The sequence below is a fragment of the Psammomys obesus genome, unplaced genomic scaffold (genome assembly GCF_907164565.1).
Source record: "Psammomys obesus unplaced genomic scaffold, mPsaObe1.curated_primary_1811, whole genome shotgun sequence".
NCBI classification, from domain to species: domain Eukaryota; kingdom Metazoa; phylum Chordata; class Mammalia; order Rodentia; family Muridae; genus Psammomys; species Psammomys obesus.
The window spans coordinates 1,084,984-1,098,692 of NW_026596134.1; the positions used below are offsets into that span (position 1 = coordinate 1,084,984).

The 13,709-nt window shown below is 46.7% G+C and overlaps 1 protein-coding gene across 1 annotated transcript in view; it reads right to left on the bottom strand.

The window, feature by feature from the left end:
* Tdrd9 (tudor domain containing 9) overlaps positions 1–13,709 on the bottom strand; it is an 85,609-nt gene that overhangs the window by 33,211 nt on the left and 38,689 nt on the right. Inside the window, exons 10-21 of the mRNA XM_055593076.1 lie at positions 12,386–12,440; positions 12,162–12,246; positions 10,781–10,838; positions 7,830–7,934; positions 7,223–7,320; positions 5,530–5,661; positions 4,483–4,648; positions 4,309–4,372; positions 4,174–4,237; positions 3,887–3,931; positions 3,067–3,120; positions 694–810 (exon numbers count right to left, since the gene is read on the bottom strand). Coding sequence (XP_055449051.1) covers positions 694–810; positions 3,067–3,120; positions 3,887–3,931; positions 4,174–4,237; positions 4,309–4,372; positions 4,483–4,648; positions 5,530–5,661; positions 7,223–7,320; positions 7,830–7,934; positions 10,781–10,838; positions 12,162–12,246; positions 12,386–12,440 — 1,043 coding nt within the window. The remainder of the gene's footprint in view (positions 1–693; positions 811–3,066; positions 3,121–3,886; positions 3,932–4,173; positions 4,238–4,308; positions 4,373–4,482; positions 4,649–5,529; positions 5,662–7,222; positions 7,321–7,829; positions 7,935–10,780; positions 10,839–12,161; positions 12,247–12,385; positions 12,441–13,709) is intronic.

A 13,709-nucleotide genomic window follows, 5' to 3' on the forward strand; every position in this document is an offset into this window, starting at 1 on the left:
ACTTGGGAGCCAGATGCAGGGATGAAAGCCTGCTAGCTCAGAGAGGCAGAGAAAGCTCCCAGTTGACCTTCCTCCTCAGCAGACATCCCAGAAAAAGCCCTTTCTCCTCCTCCACACTGTCCCTCTTTCCTGTGTCTGCCTCTTGACCTATGGTTGGCTTTATTTAGCTCTTGGCTTGAAGGTGTGTGCTGAAGCTGAGCCACACTACAAGTACTTGTGTACAGAAAGCTCGAGGATCAAAGGCTGAGGCGTATCTTAATTAGAACCAGGTTTTTACAGTTCACAATCTCAGGGCTCACAATGGGATCAAATATCCCGCAACACTCTATCACTGGCCCAGGGTGGCAGGATGTTTTCTCACTGAGAAAAACAAGCAGGTTGAGACAAACCAACAACCAGGAAGGCTGTAGACAAAGACTAAGAATGGCTTCTGGTGCTACACATGTGGGACCACTCAGTATCAAAATCTCAGAGGCACAGCTGGCGCCAACAGCTGGCGAGAAACCCATTGTCAACCCCAACCTGAACAAGAACTCAACAATGACAGTGCGTGTGGTGGCACACACTGACCCCGGCCCTCAGAGGGAGAGGCAGGGAGCTCTGTTGAGGCAAAGCCAGGCTGGCCGTCCGAGGTTACCCAGTAAGAAGCCAGCTGAGAAAGAAACCCGACCACTAAAGGAAGGCCCAGCACACCTGCAGGATGAAGCGCTGCTTGTATGGGTACTCCTGATCCAAGGCAGGGTGGCGGGGGTCCACAAACATGTTGAACTGCGAGATTCTGGTCTTCAGCTCTTCATAGAGTTCAGCCACCTAAAGTGCACACCGAAATCTCATCTCAAAGCACAGATGCTCCTCAGAGGAGTAAAACAAATGGGCACAGGGGAGGGTCAGTTAACAAGTCCGCTGGTTAAACAGCACACTGATGGGGAACAAACGAGGCCGGGGAACAGCAGAGCGGCCGCACAGCAGGACTGCCAGAGCCTCAACTTATGCTTGTGGTTCCAACTATACTTACGACCACAACCTTTCGTCTTTTAAAGTCTTCTTCACCTACTACCATGAACACGTTCTGTTTTCGTGTTTAGAAACATAGTTTGTATAAACACCCAGACCTGTAATGCAGGCCCCATGCAAAGGAGTAGCTGACCACCATAAAATTGACTCCAAAGCTTGGTGTAGCACACACCTTTAATTCCAGCACTTAGGAGGCAGAGGCAGGCAGACTGGATGAGTTCAAGGCCAGCCTGGTCTACAGGGCAAGTTCCTGGCCAGTCAGGAGTACACAGAGAGAACACTGTCTCATATCAAACACAGACCCCGTGTTTTCCTTTTTGTTATTGATTTTGGTGATTTTTATCTTTTGTGTTTGTTTTTTGTGGTTCTCTTTTTTATTTTTTCTCTTAAGAGAGAGAGAACATGAAGTTGGGAGGGCAGAAGGTAAAGAGAACATTAGAGGACTTGGCAGAGGGGAGAGACATAGTGGGTGCCTATATCCCTAATTTGAGCAGGAGGTGAGGCAGATCTCTGAAGCTCACTGATCAGCCAATCTAGCCAGATCTAGCTTTAGGTTCTCTGGAGACCCTGCCTCAAAAATAAGTAAATAAAGGAAGAACATGATTGAAGAAAGACACTGCCCATCAACCTCTGGCCTACCTTCATACATTCAACCTGATATACCACATACACACACAACACACACTACACACACACACACACACACACACACACACACAATACATGTGCACATATACACACCCGTATCTTGGCTGGTTTTGATGGTACACACCTATAACCTCAGAACTCAGGAGACTGAACACAAGGATTTGAGTTCTGAGCTAGCGTAGGCTAACAGAACAGGGAGAACCTCCTTTGAAAGAAAATCCCCCCAAAAGGAACTGGGGGATACATGAGATCAAAATAAACATTTTCAATTATTAAGTTGTTACCAAAGCTACTCCTGGACCTAAAAAGATGCTTCTCCCTACAACTGTAGTTTATTCTAATTTAGTGCCAAAATCTGACTTGAGCTGTGTGGCGGCTACTCTTGGTTGTCAACTTGACGACATCTGGAATTAACTAAAACCCAAATGGCTGGACATACCTGTGAAGAATTTTTTTTTCTTAATTAAATCATCTGAAGTGGCAAGACCCACTTATAATCCAGATCTTTGAAGTAGGAAGGTAAGTCTTTAATCCAGATTTTTTGAGCTGGGAAGATCTACTTTTAATCTAGGCCACAGCATCTGCTGGCAACTATATAAAGGACATGGAAAAAGGAAGCTTGTTCTCTTTGCCTGCTTGCTCTTGCTCTTCCTTCACCAGCCTTAGAGACTACTTCTTTGTGATTCCAGCATAAACTGACGACCAGATGAGACATCTACCCTTGTGGATTAAATAACTACTGGGTTGTTGGACCTTCTGTTGATAGGCAGACATTGCTGGATTAGCTAGACCACACTCTAATAAATCCCTGGTGGACAGATGATAGATGGATGGATGGATGGGCGGGTTGGTAGGTGCATGGATAGACAGACAGATATGGACAGGCAGACATTTATTAATTGTGTAAGTCCTGTTCCTACAGAGAACCCAGACTAATATATGCTACATATATGCATACACTCCCGCAAAAACGTCCACGCGTCAGGCCAGTCTCACTAGACATCTTCTCAACAACGCCTGAAGAAAACACCAGGGATCAGAATTCGGCAATATTAAAACATCAAGGACATTTACTCTAAGAACACAAATTGGAATCAGAAGTCCAAGCCCATAATGTGTTTACTTACGTTGCTCAGTTAAAAATGAAAAGATCGAATGCTTATCTTGAAAATCCTACAAAGATAGCATCTAAGAGTACACAGGTGCTCATCACAGAATGGCATTTCAGGAGGGGTCCTATAACCAAGCATTTATCACACAGCGAGGCATCTGTACCCAAGGCCTCCCGCTAACGGTGGGAATGGGCAGACATTTGCTCCCTGTACCAGCGCATGGCTGGTGCTTTAATAACCATTTTTAAGTCTGTTTGTCTGCATCAATCAAGTCAAAGAATGTATAGCTTACCTCTCTGATTCTTTTTATCTGAATGTAATTTAGCCGTCCCCAGTCAAGTTCATCCTTTGAACACATAAGATCACAGTATCCAACGTGAGGTCAGTAAGTCAGAGGTTAATCTGCTACTACAACACATGTCTTGTCTAGAGCCTCAACAGGCAGGACTAAGCTTCTGCAATATCCAACAGTGCACTTGAGTGACCGTGAATAGAACTTCCAATATCACCCTGAAGCCAGAAACCACAGACATTATACAGGGATGGCTCTTCCTCAGTTTACCTGTCCCCAAAATCAAAGACGTCACACTGTAGCAACAGGGAAGATAATAAATAAGGTGTAGTGTTTTTAAAGTGCAGCTCATACACTTGTTGGTGAAGACCCGCTGAGGCACAACAAAACTATATACACAGGCGTGCCTACAATGGTCTTTGGAGCCTGATTAGTTCAGAAGAAAAAGCCTTATCAAAAAAGAGAAGAAATAGAGGCTACTGGATTAGGCTGTTAAGCCCTTTATCTAAAGCATCAGAGGCAACAAGGCCGTTAATTCTGAGTCATTGAATCAGCATGTTCACCCTAAAGCCAGCAGGCACCACAGAGTGAGGCGGCCGTGGAATGGAGCACCGCTCTGCTAGCTGGACAGCTTCCTTTCCACAAGCGCCGAAGAGTAGCACTCTGCGGTAGTCGGACACACCTGGGCTGCCCACCCCGAGGACAGCAAGCAGCAGCGACATGCAGGGCCATCACAGCGCACACACTGTGGGAAGACCCACACAGAGTGACAGCTAAGACAGACCGGTAGGGACTCAGCAGCAAGGAGGAAACTACTAACCTTGGGATGCCGCAGCTCTCCTCGCTGTCTGCAAGCCTGCCAGGCCTAAAACAACACAATCTCAGCCTCAAGTGTCAACATGCGGTTGACACAGAAAATGTATAAATTGAATGTTTTGATCAGCTTCAGGAAATTGGCCCAGACACCCGCACACTGCTCCCCAGCAGCTGTTACTTTGTGCTGGTCACCAGAAGCCTCACCAACGCCATGAGAAAAGACCTCTGTGCACGCTCACAGCCAGGGTGGTCTAGTCGGCCACCACCACCTCCAGAGGATGACACACTCACCTTGAACGCCTCCACAAGCGCCAGGCAGTCACTCTTACTGCTGCCCGAGAAGTGCACTTTGTTCCTGCAAACAGATTAATAAAGCGTCATCCGGTGCCACCAGGAAGCCGACCTTACAGCAAGAACGGTAAATACCTATATCCATCCAGATGCTGCCGAAACGGCATGGTGAAAAAATTCTTCAGGGAAAGAGCTGCCGCTGAGGACAGAAAACAGAGGATGGAGCCTCAAAACACATGCCAACACACACCTGTCCCACACCTGTCCCACACCTGTCCCATACCTGTCCTACACCTGTCCCACACTTACCTATAATAAGACATTCATCCAGGCACCCAAATACATGGCCCAGCACAATGAGTTTGCCCAACTGCTGACTGACTGGGAGCTGTGCCAGCACTCTTCCCAAGAAGGTCAATTCGCCATCATGGGGGTTTTCATCTTCTCTCTGCCCACTAACTGCCAGTGCTCCAACCTTATGAAACAAGTTAGGGCCTTTAGTGAGTGCTGACATATCCACAAACCTTTTCTCCTTAAGGCAGAAGGTGCAAGACAGCCAGGGTATAACAGCTTCTAATGAACCAGGTTCTGAAGACAGCTAAGGTAATCTGACAACTAAGGTCAAGGCTGATGGCCTCAACATGCTCCTGAAAGTCACTTCTTCAGTACTTTTAAAAAGCATGTCATGTCACTGGAGATAACCCACACAGAGACTTCTACAATCCACCCAGTCCTGGGCATAACAAGAGCAGCACACACTGAGACAGTCTCCAGGGGCCCAGTCACTCAGCACAGCACTCAACTACACTGACAAACCACTTCTGAGAAGAAAACATTATTGGCATCCCAACTTCTGGGGGTCAGAAGTGGACTATCCCTGGCCCCAGCAAACAGTATGTGGAGTAGGATTCTGCTGCTCTCAGGGCCAGTGAGGGCAGGTCACAAGAGCAGAGCCTGAGTCAGGAGTGGTCCAAGGAAAGCAAAGCGGGAATTGGGTCTCAGGCAATGGCTGGGCAGGAGGCCTAGAATGAGGTGGGGGAACAAAACTAGAGAAAGAGCAAAAGCAGACTGGCAGTGACTGAAGAAAGTGATAGGTGCTTCTCAGGGAGGGACCATAAGGATGGAGAGGTGGTAGGCAGCAGAAACACCAGCAAGGTAAGTCTGAAGGACAGGCCTGGCACCAGAGTCTCCTGCCGAGCATTTATAACTAAACTACATTAAGGATTACCACAGCGTAAAAGTCCTTTCCTACCACTAAGTACCACTAAGTATAATGTAGTTTATAACTAAACTACATTAAGGATTACCACAGAGTAAAAGTCCTTTCCTACCACTAAGTACTTGCACGAGTCCCACCTCCTTCAGCAGAAGAATGGTGCGCTCAATGTCACTCAGACTAGGCGGAGACAGGGCAGTTGCCAGCAGAGCTCTTGGTTCGCCCATGTCAAGTAACTTCACTTTCAGTATTGTGCTTCCCAATGGACAACGCTGAAAAGAACAGAATTTCAATTCATATGGTGCTAAACCAATTAACCTCTTCATGACTTGTGCTACAAAGAAAATATGCAAAGGAGAGGCAGGAAGAGGAGCAAAAGAGAGGTGGGAAGAGAAGCAATAGAGATGGACAGCAACAGAGAAGGGTAAGGAAGAAGAAAAGATGGAAGCAAGCTGGGCATGGCACACACCTATGATCCCAGCCCTGGGAGATGGAAGCTGGAGGAACAGGCGTTCAAGGTCCTGACTCAAAACAAAATACAAAGTCGGGAAGAAGAGAGAGAAACCAGGCCTGGTATAATGGTACATGCTTATGAATTCTGAGTTTGAAACCAGCCTGGGGGATACAGCAAGACCCTGTCTTTTAAAAAAAAAAAAAAAGGTATTAAGAGAGGCAGAAGAGAGTGGAAAAAGGAAAGAAAAAGGAGAAAAAGAGGAAAGATAAAAAGGCTAATCCATAATCACTCACTATAAAAGCAACAGAAAACATTGGTTTAAAAGAAAGCAGCATTATGGGGCCAACAGACACCTGGTAGCACTCCTCTCCTTAAGGATTCCAAACAGGGAGGCTGGAGGCAGGCTTGGTGCTTAGAAGCCCTGGCTGCTCTTCCAGGACTGGGATTTGGTTCCCAGCACTGATTTGGTAGATAAGAACAATCTGCTGGAGAGATGGCTCAGAGGTTAAGAGCACTGGCTGCTCTTCCAGAAGTCCTGAGTTCAATTCCCGGCAACCATATGGTGGCCCACAACCATCTATAATGAGATCTGGTATGCATGCATCCAGAACATTGGATATATAATAAATAAATAAATCTTAAAAAAAAAGAAAGAAAAACTGTTTGTTTGTTTGTTTGTTTGTTTGTTTTTAAAAAGAACAATCTGAAATGCCAGCTCTAGAGGACCCAAAACCCTTTCTGACCTCTGTGGGAACTTCATGCCTGGTGCACAGATAGACACACAGGGAAAACACCAATACACAACACATAATTTTTTTTTTAATTTTTAAAAAGTAATCACAAACAGGGCTGGGGCAGTGCAGTGATTTAACAGGGGAATGAGCCTGTCATTCACCTAACAACCTGAGTTCAATTCCAGTCTACACAGTGAAAGGACAAACCCTCGTACAGTTTGCTCTCTACGCGCTGCAGCAAGCTCTTGCCCTGCACACAAGTGCAGGTGAATCCCTGGGGTCTCTAGGCAGACAGCCCAGCCTCCTTGGTGAATTTCAGGCCAGTGAAAGCCCTTATGCAAAAAGGGGGATGGCCCCTGAGGAGTGACACACACAGTTAAGACCGTCAATAGTAGGCGGCAGCCCTTGGAAGACAAAGGCAGGAGGAGCTCTGTGAGTTCAAAGCCAGCCTGGTCTACAAAGCAAGTCCAGGACAGCCAGGGCTACACAGAGATTTTTACTTTGTCTGGAAAAGTAAAAAAAAACAAACAAATAAAAAGAATATCAGCAGTACAAGGGCCAGAACAGAATGCACAATGCTGAGTAAACAATAAAATTCTGTATGAACACAAAAAACTAACAGTGACAATGAACAAAATTCATTACCAACATCTCAGGAACAACATGATCAGGGATAGAGCTGTCCCAGAAGTCCTTGTGGATCAGTCTGTAACAGTAACCTTTAGACACCCGTCCAGCACGGCCTGCAAAAGAAAGGCTCAACCCCATTTGGCATTGGTCACATTAACATCAGTGTTGAGAGAAATGCAAAGCAGCCATTAAACAAGATCAGGATCTACCGCACTAGGCCAGTCAAAACAGTAAAAACCTTGGTCCCTCCATGGAACTCACTAAGCAGAAGATCCTAGAGACACCAGGATTTAGAGGTGGCCCACAGATGGCTTGTCAAAATCACTCAAGTGATCCACTTGGCTTCCCTATCTATTAAATACATTTTTAGAATTTCCACTGTGAAAATGGCAAATACTGAGATAATAGGCTGTCTGTCCCTTAGGAGCTGACACTAAACACTGAAAAACATGGAGCCAATTGTGACTGAAAACCAAGATATTGACCATTCAACTTAAAACCAGTCCCGAGAAAGGAAGTATCTGAGTGAGAGAGAAAAGGCTAAAACAAAGCTCTTGGGAAGATACCTGCATGTACCATGTGACCACCAAAACCTCCGTGTGCCCTGCCACAAGCGCCTTACCTTTCCTCTGGTCACAGCTGGTCTTCGAGGCCCAGCTCAGTCGCAGGCTCTGATAATTTGTATCTTCATCACAAACCAGAGTCCTGGTCAGACAAAAGTCTATAACTGCCATTAAAAAAAAAAACGTATAAACACCATGCCAACATGGGATTATTCTCATAATCCCACAGTGTGAACATGCAGCTGTTGGAGCTGGCATGCCTACAGAGGCTCCTGGGACTGTGCCTGCCTGCTCACTGTTCCTACCAAGGTCTCCTCCTAGATCAGAACTGGGCGTCTTTGGGTCTTTGTCAAACCCAAGTTATCATAAATACCTGTCTGGATGCACTTGTAAGATTAGTTACTCCAAATAGCATCATACCAGAGGTAGGGAAGACAGGCTTATGTTCTGAATTACCTAGATTCAAATCCTGTGTTCCTGTCTGTCTCTCTGTTGGTGTGTATGCCTACCTGTGAGTGTAACAAATGATCTATATTCTCTATGCTTCAAGCTGTTCATCTACGAGGCCCAGGTGAAGGAGCCTCATCTGCGGCCCCTGGACAGCACCTTTCTATGCATAGTGGAAAGTGTCCTTTGGAGAAACAGAAGGCAGACTCCCGTCCTCCCATCTCACTGCTACCGCCCTCCCCAGGCTGTGCCACACACCTCCTCCTCTCTCAGCTGACCCCACAGTGTTCTCATTCCACCAGTCCTAACACACCTTTGGTGAGTTTAAGCCCAGGGAAAACTGTGCTGACCCTCTCTCCTCTCAGAGTCCAGAAGCCTCCCTCTCATCACCCTTACACTCTACCCGACATCCTCCTATTAGCACATCCTCTATGCCGTGTGCCAGACCAGAGCCCTTCCTCCATCCAATGACATCTGAACAGCTGCTTTCTCTTCCCCAAGCACCTCTCTCCTCACTGCAACTCTGTGGCTTAGCATCCTCCCCAGCCTGCTCCAGTCAGTCTACACTCACCTTGCTCTGGCTCCCTCTGCTCAGACCACACATCACAATCCCTTGTAAGGCCCCTCAGCAAATGGCTGTTCCTGCCTTCAGGGTCAGAGCAGACACGGGCATGTCTACCCTGTGGGTGCTGTCTGTGTAAGGCGTCAGCGCCCATGCCGGGTGCCAGCAGCCCTCAGCTCATCATCCTTTCCCCTTATCTGCCTCATTTCAGTCTACACCCAGAGCAACGCAGGCAAACGACTTTATATCCCAGCTCTCTTCTGCATCCGGACCCTGCGGCTGTGACCCAGGGTCCCACTGCTTTCTTCCCTCTCACTCTGGCCTGGAAGACCCGACCTCTGTTTTCATGACCAGGATTTGACTGGACTTTATGTCCTTTTCTAGCCACCCCCCAAAGCTCTATCTTTCCTAACCGTTTCTCCTACCATCACAACCTGCTGACTTCTCTTGCTGTCTCACTAGTACTCACCCTGACTGCATCATGAAAACAAAGGCTTGTGTCTGGTCGTCTACAATTTCTGCCAGCACAGACCCAATCCCTGTTAGCTTCCCTTCCCTCGGCTTATACAATCTTTGCCTCTTGATGTTCCTAAATTGTGCTCCTTATGTCTGAATCACATTTTCACACAGCTCACTTTTCATTCCGTTTAGGCCTTTGTTCAAATACTGCTTCCTCAAGGAAAGAGTCCCATGCCATCCTATGCCATCCTGGAGTGGTTTGAATGCGATGTCCCCCATAAGTTTGCACATGTGAATACTTGGGTCCCCAGTTGGTGGCCGTTTGGGAAGGGTTAGAAGGAAATACGGACTTGTTGGAAGAGGTGTGTCTCCAGAGGCAGTCAAGGTATCAAAAGCTTCCCACTATTCACAGTGTGTGCTCTCAAACTGTTTCCTGCTTGGGATTCAAGATGTGAGCTCATAGCTGTGGCTATAGCTACCTGCTATCTGCTATCTCTGATCTTCCATGATGAACTATTATTCTTCTGGAATCATAAGCCCCAAATAAGCCTTTTTTTTTTTTAAGTCATGGTGTTTTATCAATAAAAAAGTAACTAATATATACCCTGTGCTGGCTAGTTTTATGTCAACTTGATACAAGCTAAAATCATTTAAGGAAAGGAAACCTCAATTGATAAAATGCTTTCATAAGATCAGGCTATAAGCCATTTTCTCTATTAGTGATTGATGGGGGAGGGCCCAACCCATTGTGGGTGGTGCCATCCCTGGGCAAGTGTGCTGGGTCCTAGAAGAAACCAGCTGGGCAAGCCATGAGCAAGCCAGTAAGGAGCACCCTCCAAGGCCTCTGCATCAGCCCCTGCCTCCAGGGTCCTGTCCTGATTTCCTGTGAGAAAGAACTATAATGTGAAAGCATAAGATAAATAAACCATTTCCTTCCCAAGTTGCTTTTGGTCACTGCAATAGCAACCTTAACTAAGACTCATCCTATCTAAAAGGTGACCCCCCAAAAAAATTGGAATTTCTTTTCCCACATAATGTTTGTATCTACAGGAAACTCTAATTCATGTGTCAACTGTTTCCCAGCAGACTGTAGTCAATATGACAATACAGTCTTCCTCACAAGGTACTGTAGCCCTGGCTACGTGCACTGATCCCTCAAACATGACTGATGAACACAAGAAACAACTCATGAGCAAACAAGCTAAATACATATATACAGAGGACCAGACAATGGAGTTGCCATGGCTTTCTTCCAAGCTACCTTCACTTGCCTACCTTTCTATCCCAGGACTCCACCACGGCAGCCTCAAAATTCTGCTTTCACGAGATCCCTGAAATACCCTAGCATCCCCTAGAGGCAGCCCTGCCTGAAGGAAAACATGCTCAGAGGAAACAGTAATGAGCCAAGAACATGAAAGACTGGACCTTTGTGAGCCTTTCTCTGAGTCTCTTTTCTAAACATGGGGAGAGGGGAGAACAGAGGAGGAGCCCTGTGCTACAGAAAATCCTATGGCTGCCAGCTATCACACAGAAAGGCCTTACCATATTTGACGTCTGGAACTGTGACGGAGCTCTCTGCAATGTTGGTGGACAGGATGATCTGTGGAGCACCAGACAGAGCAAGTTCATGTTTTCCCTCTACTCAGGGCACTGTTGCAGTTAGAAAAAGGTCTAGTTTGAAAATTACTGTAAATACTGAACTCAGAATTAGAAATTAACCATTTTCGGATTTTATGCAGGTCACAACTGACTGAGTTGCTCCTGATGCACAGAAAGCCAGACACATGCAACATAAGAGGTGCATGTTGCAGGATGTTTGATCACACTGTGAACCCCAAGACTCTGTTGTTTACTGGAAAAACTTGTTTCTAGTTGTGGTGTGGCTCAGCTCTAGCACACACCTTTAATCCAAGAGCTTTCTGCTTAAATATTGTAAACAGGATTACATAAAGTCAACGATAGGTCAAGAGGCAGAGCAAGCAACCAGTTGTCAGAAAATGAACATAGGAAAAAAACCACAGTGAATAAGAGGAAGTCAGGCAAATGGACAGAGAGACAGGAAGTAGAAGGAAAGAACATTCAGTTTGAGGGGATTTTGATGGAGAGCTTCTTTTTTTCTGGGATATCTGCTGAGGAGGAAGGTCAGCTGGGTGCTTTCTCTGCCTCTCTGAGCTAGCAGGCTTTCACCCAGCATCTGGCTCCTGAATCTTCATTGGTAAAATTGAATGACTGACATTTTGTTAAAAACAACAGGGGCAAGAATGACATGGCCAAAGATCTGCTCATGAACCTGTTATAAAAGCTTGAGCAGAGGGGCTGCGGGATTACTGGGAGCCAAAAAGCATAAGCAGGTCAAATCTAGAGCAAGTGACACCCTGAGCAACCTGGAGCAGCATCCAAGGTCTGTCCAGTTTGCCCAGAGATTCCAAACATCCTCAAGAAGAGCAGAGATTTGGGCCAAAAGCTCAGGGTCCCAGACTCAGATCCTCCTGGGCAGCTCTGAGGAGTGGTGGTAAAAACCTGGCAGCCCCCAGAGGACTCAGACCACAGCTTCTGTCAAAGTCACCACTCCAAGGAGCAAACCTCCTCACAACAATGCCCTGGATTCAGGAACTCAAACAAATACAAATCTTATTTTTGCCAGGCATAACAGTAGTATACACCTATAACCTCAGAATTCAGGAGGATGTAAGGTGATCTCAAGTTCAAGGCCAGCTTGGGCCTTCTCTGTCTCAAAAACAAACAAAACCATCTTAGCTTTTCAGGAAACTGATTCACAAACTACAACATGAAGGGGCATAGATTCTCATCGATACACACTTGCCTGGTGACTCAGCACCAGTTTGGGGCACACCGGGAAAGAGGCTAACTCACCAGTCGTTCTCCACTAAGGGCGACACGCCTCACCTTGCCAGCTTCTTACCTTTCTGTACCCAGGGACTGGGCTTAAAAATACGTTATTCTGTTCTTCTAAAGTCACACTGGAATGGAGTGGGTAGACCTGTAACCTAAGAAACAAAGCCCTAAAATAAAATATCACATGACACACAGCAGACACAAGCAACTATTCAGTGAGGAAATTAAATTAGGCAAGGATAAGCAACACAGTGCTCTAACAGCCAAACAAAGCACACCACTGAGACATACCTTTTGTGAATCATGTTCGTGAGCAGCTCATGCATATAGTTAATCTCACCCAGACCTAGAGATGGGGGAGGGAGGAGGAAGAGGAAGGCAAATGTGAATCTATTGCTAAAAACTAATCTTTAAATTAAAATGACAACGTATTTTTAAGGCTCCTATATCTCTGCACTCCAGCGTGCACCAAGGGCCTGCTGCATGTACTTTGGCACACCCCGCAGATGCACACTCAACAGAGATTACTGCTTCCCAAGAGCCCCTCTCCTACAGCAGAACCGTGCAGCTCAGCAACTTGGCCTTGCTTCAGCTGCTGCTGAGTTTGTGCGGCAAGGAGAACAGCCAAGCAGGGCAGGTGGACACAGTCAGAGGACGGCTATCACCTTTCAGTGCTCCAGTCAGCATGGTGTTTGAGAATTCCACCTGTTGTATATAATGCTTTAATCAAATCTGCCCCACAGTCCTGCTGTTCCAGCTCCTCCCTCAGGGCCACTTCTCTCTACTACCTTCTTACGGCCTTTAGAAAGGGCAAGCGGAGTTCACTTGGGGCTGCCTGCATGTGCACCGGCATCCACAGCCTTGAAAAACTGGATTTTCCCTACCAGCAATCAACTGCCGACACCTCCTTAGACAGGGACACGACTTTGAGCTCCTCCTGCCCCAACCCACAATCAACTGCCAACACCTCCTTAGACAGGGACGCAACTTTGAGCTCCTCCTGCCCTGACCACATTGGACTTTGTCTGGCTCTTTCTGTGCAGGTCACAGTACACTCAGTCACGACGCTGCCACAGCAAACACTCGTTCTCTGCACACATCTACTCCCTCTGGCTCTTACAATCTTTCTGTCTGCCCCCCATAATGATCACTGAGCCCTGGGGGGAGGGGAGGAACATGGGTGGCCCATTTAGGGCCAGGCACTCCATGGACACTGATCAGTTGTGGGTCTCTGTATGAAATCACTACCTAATGCAAAAGGAGGACCCTCCTGTGAGTGCTGCGAGATTAACTGATCTACAGGCATAAAGAGAAAAACCTAGAAAACAGCTTCTTATTGTGCCTATAAAGCAGATACTAGTACTAAGTTCTACCTGAAGGCTTATGACCTCACTGGCCTCCAGTTTTTTTGGCCCAATTAATAGTATAAGGCACGAGCTCCATCTTGTGGAGTGGGCTTTTAATCCCATAAGAAAGCAGTTGGTTGCTCCCATAACATTTATGCCACTATTGTACCAGCAGGCCTATCCTGCCAGCCAGATTGTTGCTGTAGCTTCCAATGTTCACAGCTGGTAAGACTGTCCAGCACTGCTCTCCCAAGTCTCACTGTTGAAGC